This window comes from Diceros bicornis, chromosome 28, assembly GCF_020826845.1.
Source record: "Diceros bicornis minor isolate mBicDic1 chromosome 28, mDicBic1.mat.cur, whole genome shotgun sequence".
Taxonomy (NCBI): domain Eukaryota; kingdom Metazoa; phylum Chordata; class Mammalia; order Perissodactyla; family Rhinocerotidae; genus Diceros; species Diceros bicornis.
Window position 1 is genome coordinate 24,162,231 of NC_080767.1, and position 22,967 is coordinate 24,185,197.

At 48.7% G+C, this 22,967-nt stretch overlaps 1 protein-coding gene across 1 annotated transcript in view; it reads left to right on the top strand.

The window, feature by feature from the left end:
• The window catches only part of PAPPA (pappalysin 1), a 207,391-nt gene that overhangs the window by 156,960 nt on the left and 27,464 nt on the right, over nt 1-22,967 (top strand). The window contains exons 16-19 of the mRNA XM_058524829.1: nt 4,693-4,903; nt 5,584-5,755; nt 15,176-15,323; nt 20,566-20,675. Coding sequence (XP_058380812.1) covers nt 4,693-4,903; nt 5,584-5,755; nt 15,176-15,323; nt 20,566-20,675 — 641 coding nt within the window. The remainder of the gene's footprint in view (nt 1-4,692; nt 4,904-5,583; nt 5,756-15,175; nt 15,324-20,565; nt 20,676-22,967) is intronic.

Here is a 22,967-nt window from a genome sequence, read left to right on the forward strand (position 1 = left end):
TCCTTGTGGTCTAAAATTCAGAATGACAAATGGGGCCCGTTGGTAAAGAAATTTGGAAGTGAGGTGTCCATTCTGGACAGTGGGGAGGGGATGGAGGTGGTGAAATGTTATTGTATGACCAGTTCTTGATTTCAGGACACTCCGCTCATCCAAATTCCTGATTCCGTGAGATTTTCTCTAGACAGCAATTCCTCTTTGGCCATACTCGTGAGTAAAAGCTCTGTCATGAAGTCAAGAGAGCACTTAGGAGTCAGACAGACCTAGAGTCAGCCCCAACTCTAGTTTAAACAACTTGCTTTCCCCTCTAGGACTTTCTTTTCTTATCTACAAAATGGGGTCAATGACAAATTGGTTACGAGGGAGATCAAGGAGATGGCTCCAATAATTCTTCCTAGGCCTACCTCATGGGTTCAATTATAGACAGCTGTTGGTAGAATTCCTATCAGACATTTAGGGAAAAAATTGGACAATTAAACAATCAAAGTGTACTCTGATTCACCCAGGCTGGAGCTGTGAGAGCCCAATTTTACTGAGCAAATGACATGCTTTCTGGGACTGCCAAGCGCAGCTCAGATTTTCTCTTTAACTCCTCGGGATCCCAGGAGCCTAGAAATGTGCTTTCAGGACTAAAATTGGCAGAGGATTGCATGCGTTTTTTTGATGCCTCCATTTCTTCTGCCTCAGTTTCTCCCTCTGACTTTCTCCAGCCTCAGCACTGGTGAAGTTCCAGTTGGCTATTTTTGGGAAAACAACCATCCTGAAATCCTTTCTGACCCCGTTTCCTACCCCACCTGGCCCAGGGTCTTATACAGAGGCCTCTTCTCTATTTGTGCTCCTTGTCTTTCTTCCTCTTCTTCCTCTGTAACTTCTGTTAAGGTCTCTTTCTTACCAAGAGTAATGAAACTGAATCTCTTCCCAGTTCCACCAGGACCAGCCTGTGGCTCACGCAGCCTCATGAGTGCTTGCTTGTCTCGGTCCAGTCCAGCTAGCTGCATTTCCTTTATCTCAAAACAATGTGGTGGCCAATATCGTTTCACATCCTAAAATGTCAGAGCTGGACAGGCATTCAAAGACGGCTTTGGTTTAGGGCCAGAGAGGTTAGGTGACCTGTTCAAGGTTGCATGTGGATTCATAATCCTTCATGTATTTACCAATTGGATATTGAGGGCCTACTACGTGCTTGACTGGGTTCTGAGAATAAAAGAATGAACAAGATGGAGTTTCTGGCCTTAGGATGCGGGCGATATCAATACCACTTACGAGGTACTAAGAAAACCAGATCTCAGGTCTCCTGGCATTTCCCTCCTTGTTCTCTGCTTGAATGAATGAATGAATGAATTTCAGTCTTAAAGGCACTCCCAAAGAGATTTCGTCTTCCGGGTAATCTTTTAAATACGATAATAAAAATAGGCACATGTCTTTTGACAGTGCGTTTACAGTTATTTTAATCCTCATTCGAGACTGAAATTTCCTTTACCACATGTGTAGAGAGGCTGAGCAGATTTATTTTCCAGACTTTAAAAGATGAACAAATGGGGGAGGGCCAGCCCGCTGGCGCAGCAGTTAAGTGCGTGCACTTCGCTTCGGTAGCCCGGGGTTCGCAGGTTCAGAGACCGGGTGTGCGCAGACACACCGCTTGTCAGGCCGTGCTGTGGGGGTGTCCTATATACAAAATAGAGGAAGATTGGCACAGATGTTAGCTCAGGGCCAATCTTCCTCAGTAAAAAAAGAGGAGGATTGGCATCAGGTGTTAGCTCAGGGCTGATCTTCCTCACCAAAACAAAAGGAACAAATGAAGGCACAGAGTCACATTACTTTTTGGAACCCAATCTCTGACTTCAGCACTCTTACCCTCAGCCAGGAACTCCAGGCTCAGAAATGCCTTTACTTCTTGTCCTGAGTCATGTTCCCTCAAGAAACATAGGTAGTGGAATGAGAAAGGGAGGCGTGGAAGTGACAGAAGCATCAAGGGTCCGTTCTAAAGCCATTTATTGCTGTGGGCATCCAGAGCTCAGTCCTTCTGGGGCACTATGGGAGACAGGGTAGAATATTCCTCAGAGTTATTGCAACTCTGGAAACTGACATGTTAATTCACCAATTCCATCACTGGTTGAGTGCTACTTCCAGGGGCATTGACTCCTCAGGTCGTGAGCCTGTCCTGCATGCAGGCAGAGCATGCATCCATGACCAGAACAAAAGGTCTGCCGCATAGGGTTGCAGGTGCAGTAAGCATCTTTCAGAGTATAGAAGTCAGTGCCCAGAGGATGAGGGCAGGGCACAGACAGAGTGTGCCATACCCTACTTTCTTCAAAGCCGCATGTGGATGCTGGGTAGTGACTACAGCCGGGGCATGAAAACACTGATTCTGCACAGTTCAGAGCCTGCGTCTCCTGGATTTTGTCTGTTGTGGGGTGAGGGCATGTCCATGGTCCTGAATCACGGGTTCCTGCTTTAGCGTGGTTCTTCTCTTGACTGTGGTACACAGCTTAACTCCTATTTACCCTTCGCCAGAATTTACATTTCTGGTTTGCATGTCTCTCTTGATTAACATTTTGCAATTTTTATGTTATCTTGCCGCAAAAGAACCATGACTTTCACTTCACAGTTTACGAATTGCATAGCTGATACGATGTACTTTTCAGTCCCAACCCTTTTCCCACAGACATTTTATCCTTCTTAGGGAGTTTAGAGAGGATGTGCTCCCCATATCCTTTATAACGCTCCTTCCTCCTAAGCTTTCGCCAAGCCTGGGGATCCCAAAACACTGCCCCAATCACAAAGGCAGTGCGAAAGCACTTTTCAGTCTCTGGTGTTCTGGAAGCCTCTCTGCTTCTATGGAGGCCAAATGAGTCATCCTTCTGCACCCTCAGCTCCTTCTGCTTGATGGAGAAATATCTGTAGTTTGCAATATCAGTTTATCAACGTAGAATCCTCTGCGGGGTTTACAGACATTAAATTTTCTTGTGCTCACCAGATGAATTGCACTGACACTGGAGGAGAAGGAAGACAATGAATGGGTAGGAGAAGGAGAGGAGCCCACAGAACTGCATAGTACTCTCTCTTCCTTCCTTCTCCTGCTTTATTTCTCTCCATAGGACTCACTGTCTTCTAGCACACTAAATAGTTTACTTCTTAGTATAATTTATTGTGTTCCTCTCTATCCCGCTAGAATATAAACTCCAAGAGGGCAGGATGTGAGGTTTTTGTTTTGTGTGTTGTGTTTTTGTTGTTGTACAATGCTTTGTCCCAACATATAAAAGAGTAGCTGCACATAGTAAGCACTAACTAGATGCTTGTTGAATGAATGAAGGCTTCTGTGCAACTCATACGCTCCTTTCAGATCTGCTAATAAAGGCACAAGGTTAGGAGGGAGGGAGAGCGAGAGGAAGGAAGGAAAGAAGAGAGGGAGGGAAGAAGCAAATAAGGAATTTGACAGCACTTTTCTGGCACATCTCATAAATGTTTCATTTTGTCTTCTCATCCCCATGAAAGGCAGAAGCAATTCAGTTCTTTCTATAGATTGGAGTGTTGGGCTCTGACTCTTTCAGAAGAGATGATAAGGACTCTGCTGAGCATATGTAGCCAACTTCCCATTAAAAACAACAGCCATCTTTGCAGTTAGACAAAATTGGTTTCAAACTTCCGTTCTGTCTCTCATTAACTATGAGCACTTGGTCAAGTCACTTCCCTCTCTCAGTCTCTATTTCCAAGTGTGAATTGTCACACTCAGAGCACTGTTGCAAGAAAGAATGAGATCACATGTCATAAAGCACTCAGTAGGTAGTAAATCTCAGTCTTGTCCTTGTCACCCCACCCCTCCAACCTTCAAATCAGACCTTCCGACCTCCAAATCCAAAGCCTCCCACGTGCTTCCTGCCCCAGTTGTCAATGCCACTCAGTAATAACTGGGAAGCGGAGAGTCTGGTTGAGAAACCCAAGTTCCAGGCTCATCTCTAATTGTCTTGGGGAGGTTTGGGGCAGGCTCTGTGTAGAAAATATATGACCTGGCAGTGAAGAGCCTAACTCCCATGTTTTACTTTTATTTGCGATGTTCTGCATCAGGCCAGCTTCCCGGTGGCCATCAGCACGTCTGCAGGAGCTGGCATGGGGTGCTGGGAAGTGTTGTTCTCTCAGCTGCTTTGGCAAAACCTCACTGAGCACTGGAGCCTGAAAAGAAAGTCACACCTCCGGATACCACAACGCTGTCACTTCCAGGCACAAGGTGGGGCTAGGATGAAGATGGGGCACAGGGCCCAGAGAGGAGCAGCAGCCCAGAGAGGAGAGGTCACACAGAGCACTGAAATCAGAGCTCAGAGTAGATTCTGTCAGGAGCTTACACTGTCCATTGTTAGAAGGAAAGTCCTTTCTGCTCTGGGCTCGGATGCCCACCTAGCAAAGCAAGGAGGATGGATGGACAGAGCATGAAGGTGTCTTTCTATGCAGTATAAGAGGTTCAGAGTCAGGACTTTTAATTCACTGTAGACTGGGGTAAGTCACTCCCTATGTTGATCTCCTCTTTTTCCTGGAAGCTCTCTTTATCTCCCTAGGCTCCTCAGTTGTAAGTGGAAGGATCTGGAATTCCAAGAGGAACATCCTCTGGTTCTTCAAGTTGGCTTAAGTTCAGGCAGCCCATGAATTAGCTTCGCTGTCAGAGGTCCCCTCTCTCCTAACCGTGCTGTCTGTGTCTTCCAGGCAACAACAGCCTCCTGACCTGTATGGAGGACGGGCTGTGGTCCTTTCCAGAGGCCCTGTGCGAGCTCATGTGCCTAGCTCCACCCCCGGTGCCCAACGCAGACCTCCAGACGGCCCGGTGCCGAGAGAACAAGCACAAGGTGGGCTCTTTCTGCAAGTACAAGTGCAAACCTGGCTACCATGTGCCCGGCTCCTCTCGGAAGTCAAAGAAGTAAGTGGGGCTGGAAACACCAACTCACAGGTTCTGGGGAGGAAGAGAGTCGGGTCTGGATGTCTGATTAGAAGGAAGCACACATGTCTTTGCTGGAGGCAACACCCACCATTCATCACATTCTGTCCTGCAGGAATCTAGAAGGACAATGTTAATAATTGCCTACTGGCTGTGTGACCTCAGGCAAGCAACTTCACTCCTCTGGGCTTCTATTTTTCAACAACAAGATGGGGATGATAGTAACAGTTACCATACAGGATTTTTGTGAAGAATAAATGAGGATGTGTATGTAACATGTTTGCAAAGTGCCTGGCACATAGTAATTGTTCAATAAATGATGGGTATTCATATCATCATATCATCATGGATGCCAGCACCCATCAGAACACTCTGGAAGGAAGAGAAAGCACAAGGGCTCACAGGGCTTGAATTTAATTTCAAGCCACATGTAACTGAGATAATGTCTGAAACTCTTGCTTGCCCCTGTGGAAGAAGTTCTGTCAATGAATTTTCCTTAGTCCCCATACATGCCCCCCACCCACCTAATAGGATAGGTATGTCAGGAATGGGAAAGTGAAATGAGAGGCCAGAAGGCTCCAGAGAAACTTGGCTGCTTTGGTAGGGCATGGGTCCAGCCATCTGGTCCTTGAGATGTCTCTTCTTTTATCTCTTCCTTGAAGACGGGCCTTCAAGACTCAGTGTACCCAAGATGGCAGCTGGCAGGATGGAGCTTGTGTTCCTGTGACTTGTGACCCACCTCCACCAAAATTCCATGGGCTCTACCAGTGCACTAATGGCTTCCAGTTCAACAGCGAGTGTAGGATCAAGTGTGAAGACAGCGATGCCGCCCAGGTAAGACTCCTTGAACTTGATATCAGTACTTTGGTCCCTCTCCTATCTGCTTACCAAAGCTTATATTTTACCACACTTCCTCCAGGAGACTCTCTACAGATGGCAGACTTGTATAATGGCAATATCACCCATGCAGAAGTTAAGAAACTGGGTTTTAGTTCTCTTCCTTTGTAATCTCTCTCAGCCTCGTTTTCCTCCCTATAACGCCATATTTTATTTGTTAAGAGATTCTTAGCTTTGAAAAATTTTTCGTATTGGAATCCTTATGAAGGAAAGCATATGTGGAATCCCAAGGTATGAAACTGATCAAGCTGAGACAGGAGTGGCCAGGGCTGTTTTGCCAACTTTCTACAACCATCAACACCTATGTTGGTCCCTGGAGTGTTTAAAATCACAAGACTGCCGCAATCTTGAGACATCAGTTGGCTCCCTCAATAAAGCGAAGGGGAACCACATTTAGACTAGAAGAACAGTTTTGAGAACACTCTGGAAGAAAGGGAGACCAGAAGGAGATGGCAAGGGTTGAATTTTATCTGAATCCACGTGTAACTGAGAGAAAGTCCAGCACTCCTGCCTGCCCTGCTGACGGAGTTGTGTGAATGAATTTTTCTTAATCCTGACACACATCCCCCCACACCCAATAAGATGGGTAAGGAATCAAGAATGAAAAAGGGACATAGAGGCTAGCTGCCTCCAAAGGAGGCTTAAATCCATAAGGAGTTCCACCTTGATAGAACCAACCATTTAGGGTTGATACCCCAAACCCCTTATTTCACAGGTGTATAAGGATCTTCGGCCAGTTGAGGCCAGAGTTCAGCCAACTGGACCCCATGCAGGTTTCACCTGCAGTCAGCCCTTCTTGGTCTTTATTAGTGCCCCCCAAATGCCAGGTACTGCCAAACCCCCATCCGCACCTCCTCTCACTCTCAGTCCGCGCATCCATGCAATTACCAAGTCCTACCCATTCTCTCTCCAAGACATCTCCTGAAGCTGTTCTCTTCTGTCCCCAATGCCACCACCCTAACTCAGGCCATCATCTTCTCTCTCCTGGGCCGCCATGCAGTTTTCTGACCATTTCCCTGCATTTATGCCCCTGCCTCTCTCTAGTATATTCTCCACATTTCAGCCAGAGTGATTTGTTTAGAACATAAATCTTATCATGACAGTTCCCTTGCTTAAAGCCCTTGGTGAACCAGGACTCCCATCTCCCTTAGGATAAAATCCCAACTCCTCAGGGTGGCGTTCAAGACCTCTCCTCCATCACCAATGAGATGATCTCCCTCTCACATCTGCCTTCTCTACCTTAAAGAGCTCCTCTCACCTTTTCCAGCTGCCTCACTCCTAGTCATCCTTCACAGTTCAGTCCAGGAATCCCTCCTCCAGGACCCCTTTCTCGATGTCCCTTCTACTGTTGGGCTCAGTGCCCCTCCTTTGGGTTCCCCCTTTACAGCATTGGCCACACTGCATTATAATTCATTTCACATTCCCCCTCCTAGGCTGTGAAATTTTTGATCACATCTTTAATAATCTTCCTTGAGTTTTCAGCACTTGGGACAGTGCCAGACACTTAGTAGGTGCTCAGGAAATGACAGGGTGTGAGAAAGAGCCCCGATGAGCATACAGGCCAATTTTCCAAATGAGAAAACTAAGACTCAGAGAAGTCATTCAACCCCTCAAGGCAGCACAGCTGGTCTTGGTTGAGTCGGAATCAGAATCCAGGTCCTCCCCACTGTGGACAGACTGAATCCGATAGGCACTACCTGAAAATCCTTGATAGCGTATACTCACAAACGTCTGTGTCCCCGGCTCCTTCCATCCTCGACTGCCAGGGAAGCAGAAGCCAGGGCCGGAAGAAGCAAAGGCCAGAGATTACCACGGCCTCACGCAGGCTGATCAACTTCCCTCTCACTCCCTTACATAAAACTGTTGCTAACAGTTACCCAAACTGCTGAGCCAAATAATATTCTGGCCGTGGTCATGTTATCAAACTGAAACCCAGTCTGCCTAGGGCCTGCCAAGTACCTTTCATGGCCAGTTAGTATTTAAAGGAGAGGAAAATGTAAATTTATCAGACGAGTCAAGCCGTTCTGTTTGGCAACTGGCAGAGAGGGCTAGACGGAAAGGAGCAGGGTATTGCTTGTCGGCTCAAAGAATGAGGGAGCGCGTGCCAAATGGGCTCCTCATACAATTGACGTTTCTAGTTTGTACTGCAAATGAATTTCCTCTACCCTCAGAGCAGGGGCCCGAGAGCCAAATCTAGTATTCACCTCAGATCCCCTCTTGCTGCCTGTAAACACAGCAGCAAAGATGGAGCAGGAATTCTTTGCTTTCCAAACAAGTTCCAGATCCCGGCAGGAAAGGATAGGGGCCATTGCAGGGGAAATTTGCATACTCCCTTCTCGCTGCCACTAAAAGCAAATTGACAAATGAAACCTCCACTTCGTTCATTCTTTGGCAGTCAGGATGACGCTGGATCTGGACTCCGAGTTCGAATCCTGGCTCCACCACTTACCAGTGGAAGGACTGAGGCAAATTATTTAACTCTTTAAGCTTCAGTTTCCTTGTGCATAAAATGGAGGGAGACAATACTACCTACTTCACATTTTATTTGTCAGGATTAAATGAGGTAATGAAAATAGGGTATGTCTATGAGCTCCCCCTGGAATTGTGCAGTGCGCAACCGGTGCTGCCATACATGGCAGCCCTGGGGAAGGCACAAATGAACTAGCCTGCCTTTAAGGTCACTTCTAGACGAGAGAATCCCTGAAGCTCCATGTGGACTCCTACAGAACCAGGAAACAAAGGCAACAGTTTGAAAGTTAACCCTCTGTTGGCAGCTAGCCCCAGAAAATCAGAAAAGGGGACACCCGTCATGCGTGAGGCCAGGATGTGGGGTGGGGAGACCAGTATGAACCATAGAGACACTTGATTTCTTACTTAAATAAACCTGTAGGATATATAGACTCTAGACTAGCATTGCCCAGTAGAACTTTCTGCTACGATGAAAATTCTCCATGTCTGTGCTGTGCAATATGGCGGCCACTAGCCACAGTGGCTATGGAGCCCTCAAAACATGGCTACAGTGATTGAGCAACTAAGTATTACATATTATTTCTTTTTAAATAGTTCAAATTTAAATGTAAACAGCCAGGCTTGTTTAGTGGCTATCATATTGGACAGTTCCGCTCTAGAATATATAGTGTTAATATCCCTGTAAACCAAGACAGAGAGCCTTCATAATCACCGCTTTTGTATTTTTAAGTGTTCCCTGGATGCCACACTGGTGCCACAGACTTTCTCTCATTTTGACAACTCACAACAAAGATTTGGAAAAGAAACGATATCCCTATTTCACAGATGAGGACAGAAGGCTCAGGAGGCTGAGTTCTTGCCCACGGTGAGGAGTCAGTCAGTGGTGTTGACTGACTCCAAGCCCTGCTCTTCCCGCTGCCTCCAGAAAGTTCCAGGGCAGGCTAGTGGCAAAGGCAGGAATTCCTTTGTCCCAGGTGACTGGGGACAAGTGCTAATTGTGTCAGCATTTAATCCTGCTCAGGTGCTCTTGAGCTGTCCCAGGTGATAACTCAGGCTCCGTTCTGCATGAGAAGCGCCATGGGGGCTTTGCAGGTGATTAGGGGACGGGCCATCTTGCGATGGGGACAAGGTTTGCGGGAGATTCAAGCACAGGGGCTGCAGCTGGAGAGGAAAGGCTAAAGTTACCCTGTGGACGAAGTAATGCAGTTTTTTTTGTGTGTGTGAGGAAGATTAGCCCTGAGCTAACATCCATGCTAATCCTCCTCTTTTTGCTGAGGAAGACCTGCTCGGAGCTAACATCTATCGCCAATCCTCTTTCTTTTTTTTTTTCCCCCCCAAAGTCCCAGTAGATAGTTGTATGTCATAGTTGCACATCCTTCTAGTTGCTGTATGTGGGACGCGGCCTCAGCATGGCCGGAGAAGCAGTGCGTCGGTGCGTGCCCAGGATCCAAACCCGGGCCGCCAGTAGCGGAGCGCACACACTTAACCGCTAAGCCACGGGGCCGGCCCAGTAATGCACTTAATGGTGGGTTTCAGCAGCTCAGCAGGAACAAGAAAAGAAGGGTGGGAGTGGGATCAATAACGCACCCCATTCATTGCACAGATCACAGCCAGTGGCTGTAAAAGCCTTTCTGCCACTACTGGTGTGCAGCTGGCCCCTGCCTTTAGAGGCTCTGCTGTGGACACAGCAGAGCTCTTTCATGGACAATGCCTCCGCAAGCAGGGACAGCCTCTATCTTCAGGGTTGTCAAATGCTTACCCGAGCACCCAGGGCTTCCTAGAGGAAGACAGAAACATCACAGACCCATGTGATGTTAGAGGTGGGCAGGACCTCAGAGATCCCTCACTGCAACCCACTTATTTTATAGATAGGACCACTGGAGCCCAGAGAGGGGAAGGGACTTACCCCAAGTCACACAGCATGTCACCAACAGAGTCAGATCTTAAACAAAGTCTCAGATCTCCTAACCAAGTCATTGCACAAGCCAGATTTTCTGCCCATCCTTACTCCTGGGGCTACATGTCACCCTTGTACCTTACTTGAAGGAGCGAAATGCATGTAAGGGCATTGACTGGGAACAGAGGCACGTAATTAATAGCAGCTGCAAATTATTGAGCATTTATTTCATGCCGGTCACTCGGCTAAGTGCTTAACACAGACTACTTCATTTAAGCCCCACAGTATCTGGCATTACTGTCCCATTTAGTAGATGGAAAGCTGAGGTTCAGTGAGGAAGAGTGCTTTGCCCATATCACACAACACAGGAGTGGCGGAACTGAGATTCTTGCTATTAGGTCAGGCTGCCTGCAAAGCTTAACGATTTATATCCTGCCCTGCACTGCCTGGTTCTGTCTTGCTCTGATGCTGCCACATTCCTCTCTGCCATTATTTTGCTTATTTTCATTTCTACTATGGAGAAGAAGTCTAATTCTCCCTCTCCTCTCATCTCGCCTCCCCTCCCTGCCTCTCCTTCTCCCTCTGCTCCCCTCCATTGGAGGAAAGGCACAGAGACTTACAGTCAAGACCTGTAAGGCTCTGGCATTGGCAGCCTCCATGACTTGGGCACATTGCTGCCCCATTCTGGCGGCTTCCATTTCTAAAATGAGGGTGAGGGTTGGGTTGATTCTGAAGTTCCCTCTAGAGACAGTACAGCAGAGCGGTTAAGAGCCTTAGCCAATACTTAGAGAGCCTGGTGTGTGTGTGAAGCTCTAAATGCTTCACATAAACTAAGTCATTCGATCTTCGTGATGACTTTATCAGGGGGTGGACTCTATGCCCATTTAACAGTTGAGGAAATTGAGGCGTAAAGACGTTAAGGAACTTCCCCAAGTCCACACAGCTAGGAAGTTGCAGAGCTGGAATTTGAACCTAGATAGTTTGGCCTAAGTCCATGCTCTTAACCATTACAGGAGCATCATTTAAAAACTCACTTTTTTACTTCCTAGCCGAGCCTCAGTTTTTAAATCTGTAAAAGGGATATAATTTCTACTCTATTATGTTGTTAAGGATTTTTTTTTTTTTTTTTTTTTTTGGTGAGGAACATTAGCCCTGAGCTAACATCTGTTGCCAATCCTCCTCTTTTTGCTGAAGAAGATTGGCCCTGGGCTAACATCTGTGCCCAGCTTCCTCTACTTTATATGTGGGACGCCTGCCACAGCATGGCTTGATAAGTGGTGCATAGGTCCACACCCAGGATTCAAAGTTGCAAACCCCGGGCCGCCAAAGTGGAGCGTGTGAACTTAACCACTATACCACCGGGCCAGCCCTAAAGGGATTTTTAAATGCCTGTAAAACGCTTCACACATAATAGGTATTTGATAGTATAATTATTATATACCTTCAGCTCTTTGTGGACCTGTGTAGCTAAAGAGAGTTTGAGAGAGCACAACATGCTGTTTTACAGACAAACGCAGAGGCGCAGAGAGGCAAAATGTTTTGCTGAAGAATGCTCAGCCTTCTTGTGAGAGATTTCACCTTAGCATGCAGGATTGTGCATTCAGAGCCAAATACACCCAGTGGGTTTCTTGCCAGTGGTCTTTGGTCTTCCCAGATGGGACCCCCAGCGTCAGGTCTTCTATGGTCAAACTAGACTTAACATCAAGGATCTACTCTGATGAGCTGCACCAGCTTGTGGGCAAGCCCTAATGCACTAAAATCTAGTGCTAAAGGAGGATTTAAAAATCCAGGGATGCTCCGGAAAGTCTGCTACGCAGAGGACACAAGAGCAAATGTGTGGAGGTGAGAAGTGAGAGATGTTTGCAGGAGAGACCAGGTGACCGCGAGACTAGAAGGAAGGACATGTGCATAGTGAGAGATGGGGCTAGACATGTCATCTGGGTTCTGCTGTGGAAGCCACGGAGTGCCAGCCCACGAGTATGACTTGTTTGGAAGGCTGAAATGTCTTAGCAGAAGGGTGCCGTCTTTTTTAAAGCAGATTTAGTCAGCAGCAGAAAGTACCAGATGAACTGAACAGGAGGGAGGGAGACTGGAGGCAGTAAGACCAGGGCCTTTTTGCTCCCACTTTCTATGGGGGAGCCTCCCCAGTCTGAAATTCCCTGAGCAGATTCTAGCTAGTTCTAATACATCCTCTGCTGCAAACCGAGCTCTCCAGCCAGCTCTGGCCCACGTAGTGCTGAGGTCTGCAGCCCTTCAGGGGCTGGAGGCCAAACGCATCACAGGCCCAGGCCAAGGCTCCAGGACATTGGGGTCAATTTCCTACTCTCCCGAGGGCCCTGCAGAATCATGAGGCCTGGGGTCTCCGCGGGCTCCTGGAGGGAGAGTCGGGGCTCTCTGAAGCCACATGAAACTGCCTAAACTTTCGCTGAGCTGACGCAGAACTTCTAGGGGTGGACTCTGCAAGTCATCCTACAGCTGCATGCTCGGGATGGGCCACCCTTCTCTCATGACCACAGAGGTTTCCACTGCAATTGGACCCTCCTCGTGCTGGCCCACGAGAGGCCCAGAGAGGGGCTCCCTTTCTCTACCGAATCCTGTCTCCTTGCAGCTGTTTTGTCAGACGGGAGACCTTCAGCCTGCATTAGCCCTTTCAAAGAGTTTACTCATTTCCTCACGCATGCTGTCATTCATTTATTCCCTGATTCCCTCATTTCTTCATTTACTCACTTTTCATTTATTTCCTCATCCATGCAGTCATTTATCTTCTTGTTAATGAAAGAAATTCATTCCTTAACTCTCTACCTACTCACCCTATCTTTTGTTAAACAGATAGTTCTTGAATGAACAAAAATATCTGTTAATGAATGAATGGACTGAGTGGCCAGGACCTAGTAAACACTGTGGAAGACCATGAGGACACAGGGATGAATAGGGCACCTTGAGGAGTGCATCATCTAGGTGGGAGTAGATGATGAACAAAGAGGCAATGTGTGCCAGAGACCTTAAGATAGTATGCTCTGCAGAATTGGAGTGCCATTAGACAGGATGGTTTGTGCCAGATAAGGTATTTGGGCAAGGGGTGGAGGAACACAGGAGATAGAAGGAGCAGTGAGCACATAAGCATGGAGATATGAAACAGCATATGGGGCATTAGAGAATGCAGGCAATTTAAACCAAAGTTCAAGGGCTGGCCCCATGGCTTAGCGGTTAAGTGCACATGCTCCGCACGTGCACCGACGCACCGCTTCTCTGGCCATGCTGAGGCCGCGTCCCATGTACAGCAACTAGAAGGATGTGCAACTATGACATACAACTATCTACTGGGGCTTTGGGGGGAAAAAAAGGAGGAGGATTGGCAATAGATGTTAGCTCAGAGCCGGTCTTCCTCAGCAAAAAGAGGAGGATTGGCATGGATGTTAGCTCAGGGCTGATCTTCCTCGCAAAATAAATAAATAAACCAAAGTTCAAGGTTGGTGGTGGTGCTGCAGGGAGCAACAGACTGGAGAATCAGGCAGAGTTAAGGCTGTGAGGGCTCTGGAGGCCGGACACAGGAGTTTGAATGGAAGCTGAAGGGCACAGGAGCCATTCCACAGACTTTTGCACTGGTGGAGCGTGATCAGCTTCTCTGGCCTCAGGTAGAGTTTCTCTTCCTATCATAAGCTTGAAGGAGGGAAAGAATATACAGCTTGTTCTCAGAGAGATGGACTGCCCGTGCAGAAACCACCCATGGTTCTCTATTCCCAACGAGTAGAGTCCAAACTCCATAAGCTGACATTTATGGCCCCACACCTGATCTGCCTCACCAGCTCACTGTCCCTCATTTCCTCCCTTGGGTCACAAGACCAGAACCACACAGAGGGCTCTCTTGCTGCTCACCCTACTTCCTTGCATTGCATATGTCTTTTGGTCTTCCAGAAATGTCCTTCCATCCCTGTTCTGCCTGTGAGTCTATGCATCCTTAAAAACTCTTTTCCATATATCACCTCCTCTAAGAGGCCTTCCCTGCTTGCCCCTTCACAACGGGTTACTCTCCTCGTGTACTCACAGCACTCTCACCAAGCACAGTGACACTGATGTGACTGGCTGCTCACATGACTTTCTCTCCCCCCGCTCACTGGGGCCGATTACTGGCTCACTTTACTTTTGAACCCCACATTGCTGGGCACAGAGTGGGCACTAAGAAATGACCCTTGAATTCAGGGGCAGTTCTGAAATTCCTACAGAGCTGGACTTCTCATTAGAATCTTAGACACTGAAAGGGAGCTCGGAGAAGAGACCATGTCTGCAAGCTGCATTCTCCTACCACTTTGCAGAAGATTGAGAAACGGTGTATTGCCTATTTTAAAGAATTGGAGGAAGGGCACGGAGAGAAGTATCCCCACACCACCCACTTGGTTCCTTATTGCTGGAGTGGAATGGAATGGAGCAGAAGGGAGGGAGGGAAGGGAAAGGAGAGGGAGGAAGTGTCCTGGAAGAGAAAGCGTCTCAGCTAGGCCAATGTTGCCTGCTTAGCATATGGCAGAGCCCTGACATAGGAGGCTTTCTCATTGGCTGAGAGAAAGCAAGCGTGGGTGCGTACCTATCTCCTAACAGCTCCAGGACCCATGCCCTTACTCAGTGTACTAGGTGGGGTACTTTTGGGCCCCTACCTTCTCAGTTAAAAAACACAACCAGCAAAATAAATTCCTCTGATTGAAACCTCTGAGAGGCCACTAAGCTAGGACTTAGGAAACCTGGGAGTTAGGCTCTCTGGGAAGCTTTGAGCAAGTTCTTCCCACACTGAGTTCTCAGTTTCCCCATCTGTAAAATGGAGATATTAACAATGCCTCTATTTTAGGGTGATTGGGTTTCCACCATTGTTAAGAAATTGTTTCAGAATACTTTCAGAGCTCTGAGGAGATGAGAAATTGTTTCCTCTTTTATTTGGAGAGCCTCATTATGTTGAGGATGGGGGTCTCTCTTGGTCCTGACTGTGTTTCCGTGGTGTTCAGGGACGTGGGAGCAACATCATCCACTGCCGGAAGGATGGCACCTGGAGCGGCTCCTTCCACGTCTGCCGGGAGATGCAAGGCCAGTGCTCAGCCCCGGACCAGCTCAACAGCAACCTCAAACTGCAGTGCCCCCAAGGCTATGCCATAGGTATGAGGGGCGCATGAGGGTGAGCAGTGGGAGGGGCAAGTCCTTCCGGGAACTCAGCGCTAATGCCTCGCTGCGAAATGGGGCACCTCTACTATGTGAGGCCCTGCGTGAAGCACTGGGAAAACGAAGATGAATGACACCAGACCCTGTCCTCCCAGAAAGAGAGGTAGGGCCAGAAATGTTGGTGAAGCAATGGCGGGTGATTGTACATAGTTACACCTGAGTGCAGAAAAGCTGACCAGTGCCTCGGGGAACACAGAAGGCTCCCAGAGGAAGGGACGCTTATGCAGGGATTTGAAAGAGCTAGTTGGGCAAGAAATGACGTTCCAGACAGAAGGAACCATGTGGCAAAGTGAAGGAAACGTGAAAGCACACATCATATTTCGGAAAGCAACCGTGGTTCAGTGTGGCTGCCTTTATTATTAATCTTAAAATTTGCATAATACTAATCATTCATGGGTACCTATGAGGGTCAGGCCCTGACCAGGAACTTTAGAGGCATTATATCTTATCCTCTCAATAACCTTGAACAGATGAGAAATTGAGACTTAAAGGGATAATAGAACATGCCCTGAATCCTGAGATCTCTCCTACTCCGAAGTCTGAGTTCTTTCCATGGCCTCTCAGTGGCCTCCAAAGTGAGGAGAAATAGCATTTTCAAAATATTATTTGTGTGGTGATAGGCCAGCTCGTAAACTGCTCACAGTAAGGGGAGACAACCTGGGGTCTGATGCCAGGCATTCGCCTGGTTGAAACCAGGCATCTGGACAGATGCATTAATCATGGGCTCCGAGGCTTTCTGGGGAACTGGGCGTGCATTGAGTCTGACCTCAGTTGAGGGCAGTGACGCTGACCTCTTGGGTTGATTCCCTAATTGACCATGATGAAAAGCCCAGGGAATTGGACGTCCTTTCTCATGGCCAATGTGATTTATGGGACAATCACCAGGGATGTCTGGAGCAGAAGGTTATCTGTGCACACACTCGCTCCCAGTCACACAGAGCCAGCATGTTCTGCACCCAGCAAAACCAGAGTTATCACTTCATGTCCAGAAGCCAGGCCCGTGGTCGGAGGGTGGAGGTGTGTGTGGCCTGACCGCCTCCTTTTAAAGATGGAAACACATAGCCTCAGAGCACAAAACTTCTTCATCTAAACTTAGAGTAGGAATCAGCACTCTTGCATTTAGTCCAGAGCACTGTCTTCTGCGTGGGTCAGAAAACGCCAAAGCACATGCTCTTTCTGATGATTCAGAAGGTACTTTAAGATCCTACCGAGCCACCAATCCAGAGGACCCTGACCAGGAGTGTTGCAGAGAGGTGGGATCTTGTAGGGCCTGCCAATAAAGGCGTTCTAGAAGATTGGGGCAACAGGTGTAGCAATGGTAAGTAGCATTGGCTGCTCCATCCCAAGGGCTTTCTCTTCTCCATCATTCCTGATGGGTGTGTGTGGCTCTGGACACTTAAGTCTACAATGGGGTCCCTACCCCCAACTCAATCAGGATATACAAGTGAATATTCAGTCATACTCATGACTGGCATTAAGTGGCCCCTGGAGAAAAATTCTGATTAAGTGACTTTTATAAAAAAAGAACCTATAAAAACAGATTTCCTACATGTCTACATCCACTGAAACATTCAAACGTATTCACACATGCATAAATAAACACAAGCACAAATGCTTAATAGCCAAACATAGACCCAAACACACATATCACGCAGTAAACTCATGCCTTGCATGTACATATCAGCCAAATACCACACAAATACATCACTCACACAAACACACACAGCTACACATAGAACACACACGTGTGACATGTAAGTACACATATGTCTTGAGTACAAACATGTCTTATGCCCCGAAACATATCAAACACAGAAAGATGCACCAAAGGCATCTCACAAACATAGCACACACACATGTTCACAAATGCATTACATGGCCACTTTGTACATGCATTGCATGCACATGTCACAACCACACACTAATGAGCCATAATGCCTGGCTCTCTATTCGCCCTCAGAACAGTCTAGAGGTAGGCAGGGGTGGGACAGAACATTCCTTTACCCATTGAGCTTTTTCATGGTTGAAGCAGAAAGGGAAAGAAGTCTGTATGACATTGGAACCTGAATCTCCTTCCCCTTCATGTACCCCATGTTCACGGCCATGCAGCCCCTATTATGACTATGGTAATGCGGGGTGGGGGGGCACGTGGGGGAGAGCTAAGGGAGAAAAAGCCACGTGGGACACTGAGGAAGACAGTGAGAAGGAAGGAGGGAGAGCAAGTTTCTCTCCCTGACTCCCAGTTCCCTTTTCCTCTTCACCTGCCTGGCTGAGCCCCTCCCTGGGGAGAGCCCACATCACCAAGGAGAGAGATTGTAAACAGGAGTGAGGTAGGTGTCCGCATGTCTTGGGCTTGGAGGCTGGAGGGCACATTCTGGAGCCACCCAGAGCGGCTCCCTCTGGGCCCCTCCCCAAGCAGCATGGGGAGGCCCTATGGCAGTTAGGAGCCCTCAGAAAGTTGCTGCTGCCACCATGGCTGCCACCTTCCCTGCTCCTCCGGGGAAGGAGAGGTGGGGGCCTGGTGAGATCACTCTCTGTAATGATGCCAATTAGGGCTCATATATCACAACACAGCAGCCTGGTCCTGAAGCCCAGGAGCTGCACGTGGGGGAGGGGAGTGCAGAGGAGGGAGATACAGAGAAAGAAATTAAGACGTGACTGCTGCATAGGGCAGCAATGGCCTCCTGTGTTGACTATATTTTTTCCTTTTCTTCCCTTCTTGGGATAGGATAGCCTTTGTCTATTTCTCAGAGGCTGCATCTTCTTCTTTCAAAAGAATTTTATCATTGCAACCTCACATCATCCTTGCTCCCTAAAACCTCCTTTAGAACTGATCTCGTGACAAACACACAACGCTGAGTCTCTCCAACTGCTTGGCGGTTTCTCCCTTATTTTCATCACTCATCTTTTTTGTCTTTTTGCATTTGCCCCATATCTTTTCTCTCCTCTGGCCCTTCACCCCTCTCTGTCCCTCTCCACTGCTGCCTTCCTTTCTCTTTCCTCTGTTTGGCTCCCCCACATCCATCGCTGGGCTTGGAAGGCAGAGAGACATGGGGTTTCATTCATGGCACTCTACTTGCCAGCTCTGTAACCTGAGCTCTGTGCACTTGGCTCTCTCACCTGTGACATGGATGTGGTGACACCCGTCTCACAGGGCTGGGTTTGCAGGAGAATGTGGGACATATGAAAACCACCTGGCAAGGAATCTCCCTTCTTCTGGGCTCAGTGTTCCCGTGTTTAAAGTGAAGATGTTCTAAACATTGTCCTGGACCTGCCACCCCACCTTCATTGCCTCTGAGTCCTTGTGAGTCTCTTAGACTGAAGAGGATGACGAGATGGTAACAGGAAGGGCACGGGATAGATAAACTATATATATATGTGTGTGTGTGTATATATATGTGTATATGTATGTGTGTGTATGTGTATATATATATATATATATACACACATTATATATGTATAAACATTTGGAAGGGAGCCTTTATAATGGCTAATAGAATATTTTAAAAAAAGAGTTGACTGTCTCTTGTGAACCACTTAGTGTTCGAGGGTGGTCTTGGCATTAAGGCAGGGGAGTGACCTCCTTAGGGCCCTGGTCAGATTCTGACACATCAGTTCTTTGCCAACATGAATGAGCACCTTTTAGGAATCCTGGGGACATCTCATGGGATAGGCTTGATTTTCAGGAGGCTTCAGAATGTGTGAGGTCAGGGTAGAGAATGAGTGAGGCAAATTATGGTCAACTTGCCAAGCCACAGCTTGAAAGTCAACTATCTTCACCGAGAAGTCCCTGGACTGAGGGCTTCTGTGTACTAACCCTGTCCTTGTTAGTCATCCATGTTCATTGACTCATTACCTGATTCATTTTTTCATCCCTTTATCCATTTATTTAATCATTTATTCATTCACTCATCCATTTATGTAACCACTTCCTCCTTCATAAGATACTTAAATGCCTATTCATCATTCACTCACTGTGCCATCCGTTCATTTACTCACTCACTCATTTCCTCATCCATCTAGGCATTCACTCACTCATTATCGCTTTCATTCATTTCACAAATACTTAGTACTTGCTAAGTACCTACCATCTGCCATGCAGAGCACCAGGCTCTGGGCATAGAACAGGGAGCAGAGGGAGTGCTGGCCTCAATGGAGTTTACAGTCCAGCAGGGAAGAGAGCTGTTGATATAACATGACAGTCACCAATGGGAAGTGGTAATTTGACAAATGCTGTGATGGGTGCCTATGATAGGGTTTGGACTGTCAGGAAAGCATGGAGGCCTTCTCTGAGCAGGCGGCCCTTGGACTGAGGTCTGAAGGATCATTAGTAATGCACTAGTTGAAAAGTAGTGGAAGGGATCTTGCAGGCCCAGGGGAGGCATGAACGCAAGCCCTGTGCAAGGAGAAAGCATGGGGCTAAGAAGCTGGTGTTGCAATCATGTGCTCACCATTCACTCAGCTGATGCTTACTGATCAATCCCTGCATGTCAGGTACTGGGTCAGGCTCAGAGATGAATGGACCTCATCCCTTCCCTCCCAGGGCATCACGGTAACTATGGAAAGGAGGCACAAGGGGGTAAGGCCAACACTGGAGCCTCGTCAGTGCCAAACACTGCTCTCATTCGACTGCAGAAATCAGGGCAGGCTTTTCAGAGGATTTGAACTGGGTGTTGAAGAACCCATAGGATTTGACCATGAGAAGGCAGATGGGGGGATGATTTAGGAGAAAGGCTGAATAGGAGCAGAGGTACAGAGGCGAGGAAGTGTGAGACTCAGATGGAAAACCAAGTGCAGTTCAGTCTGGTTGGACCAACCAAAGCGTGAAGGTGGTTCACGGGAGATGAGATTGACCAGACTATGGGAGGCCATGAATGCCAGGCAAGGAGGATTGGACGCTGTCCTGGATGTGGGGAAACTTGGAAAGGTTTTTCAGTCAGAGGAGGAACATGACCAAACTGGGCTCAGGGCCGAAGAGCATGGCGGTGGGTGCCAGCTGGATTGGAGACAAGAGAACGGAGTCAGGGAGACCAGAGGAGGCCCTACTGTGGAGTTAACTCCTTCCCACTGCCCTCAAGGCTGGGATGGCCCAGTCCACTGGGGACCAGGGAGCAGCAGGGCCCACACTGTAGGAGAGCAGCCCGTGGGCATCAGCAGAATGCACTCTGCTTCCCCTCAGGGTCGGAGTGTGCCACCTCATGCCTGGACCACAACAGCGAGTCCATCATCCTGCCGATGAACGTGACCGTACGTGACATCCCCCACTGGCTGAACCCCACACGGGTGGAGGTGAGTGAGCGGGGCTGCCTACCTGTGGCTAAGGGGAGGGAAATGACCTTGTGGAGCGCTTACTGTGCCCTGGTCCTGCATCAGTCCCTTTACATATGTGAAATCAGCTAATCATCACACCTGCTCTGTGGGATGGGGACTTGTTCACAATCATTTCTCCAGTCCTTAAGGATTTAATACTTTCCCTCTGTCAGGTCATATGCTAAGGACCTTTTATTTACTGTCCCACTGAATCCTGATGACAGCCTAGGTGTAAGAGGATTAATGTCCCTAGTTTACAGATGAGGAAACTGAGACACCAAGAACACATAGGTAGAAGGCACGGAGTCAGGTCACAACCCTGTGTCTGCCTGACTGGGAAGTCCATACTCATAAGGATGGTGCTATATGGCTTCTCTAGGATAAGCTTCTGGAAGGCCTTCCACATCCCACAGCCTAGATTCCTGGTATCTTTCTCCATGCTTTACTTGTTTGGTAGAGAGCCATTGATATGTGATATGGAGAACCAGGAACACCTATTGTTTATGAAGCACCTACTGTGTTTGCATGCCCGGCACTTAGCACACAAGGCTGCATTTAAACCTCAGAATGGTTGTATGGAGTAGGGGGCATTGTCTGCATTCTCTACTGTGGACGCCAGGGTCTCAGGGGTGAGTCATGGGCCCGGAGTGAGGCCTGGAACTCTTCCCATGGTGCCAGGCTGGCATGCCCCCCGCCAGAAGACCATGTAGGCCCCTGGCAGTCAGTGTCATTGTCAGGTTTGCTTTGGGGCTGGCAGCTCCCATTTTCTTTCATGTCACCTGGATCAATCGGGGCCCCCAGAGCTGATGGGGGACCCTACTCTTGTCCTCCAGGGCAGCACGGATCCCAGGCCTCATGTACCAGCTCTGGGCACTGGTTCCTCAGCCTGGAGAAAGTGAGAGGAGGCAGGGGGTGCAGGGCGAGGTTCAGCTATGTCTCTCTCAACCAGCCTTTCTGCCAGGCGTGCTGGGAGGCCTCGCCACCATCTGCCCTGCTGCTGCAGATCACACTCCGGATAGCCCGGCAGAACCCGATACTGGGTGTCCTGTTTCTCAAATGAGCTGAGGGCATGGCTGTGAGGGCTTACTCAGCACTCAGGGCATACAGATCTGGCGCTGGACCTGGCCAGCCCTCCTCTCCCCTAAGCACCCAGCCTTCTCCTTCCCTCCTTTCTCCTTCCTCTTGCTCTTCTTCTACTGCTCTCTGCCCCATCTCCAACTTTATTTCCTTTTTCCTGCTTCTATTTTCACTGTTTCTCTCTTCCCTCTCCCAACACCTCTGTCACCTTGTTCTGCCTCCCTTCTGCCCACGCTCTTTCCCCTCCGTCTCCATCCTCTCTGTGTCTCTCTGTCTCTCTGCCTCTGCCTCTCGCAGGCATCCATGGGACAGCTCTGTTTCCCTAACTCAGGCTCCTTCACCTGTTTCCTCCACTCCACATGCCTTCCCTGCTCCTCACCCAGAGTCCCACATCGATTTTCACCTAACGCTCCAGTGAGTGCTGATATGTGGTCCCACCCAGGAGCACACACGGAGCCCGTATGTCAGAATCTCAGGAAGCTGGAGATCATCACGCACAAGCCCCTCGTGGTACAGATGGAGAAACTGAGGAGCAGAGAGGGAGGGGACCAGGCCAGGGTCACACAGGAAGCAGAGCTACGGCTCCGAGCTCTCCTTCCACACCTCCCTCCCCTCCCTCTACCCTACCCTGACTCCCACATGCCCAAAGGCAGGGGACTTCCACTCCCACACAGAGCAGACACAGGAGACCTCCCTCACACCCCAGTACCGGAGGTCTTGGCCTGAGATCCAGACCAGGTTCCCTTGGCCCAGCTCCCACTCACCCTTCTCTCTGCCCACCCCCCCCCCCAGGTGAATTCCCACCCTTCCCTCTGTGAGCACCGGGCACTAAAGAGTTCAGTCATAATTCACTGTGAAATAAATCCAGGGGTTTGAAAGCCTGCAAGCCCCCCTCCCCAGTTGCCCACCCGCCGCCTGCCCGCCCCAGCCCCCACCCAGTTCCCCGGTCTGCCGGCCTTTATTGATGCCGGCCTCCGGAGAGAGCCGTAACGAGGTTCAGACCTACACCGGTCTCCGGAGGCCTCATTATCCAGGAGGAAAAAAATGTGGCAGAAAAAGGGAGGAGGGCGAAGGGCAGAGATTGATGATTTCCAGGAATAAGGCAGAAAAGCTGGCCTCCGCTGCACCCTTGCCCCTGGTGTTGTGAGAGCTATAGAATAGAGCTGCTGCTGCAGGCGTTGCCAGGCTGGAGCA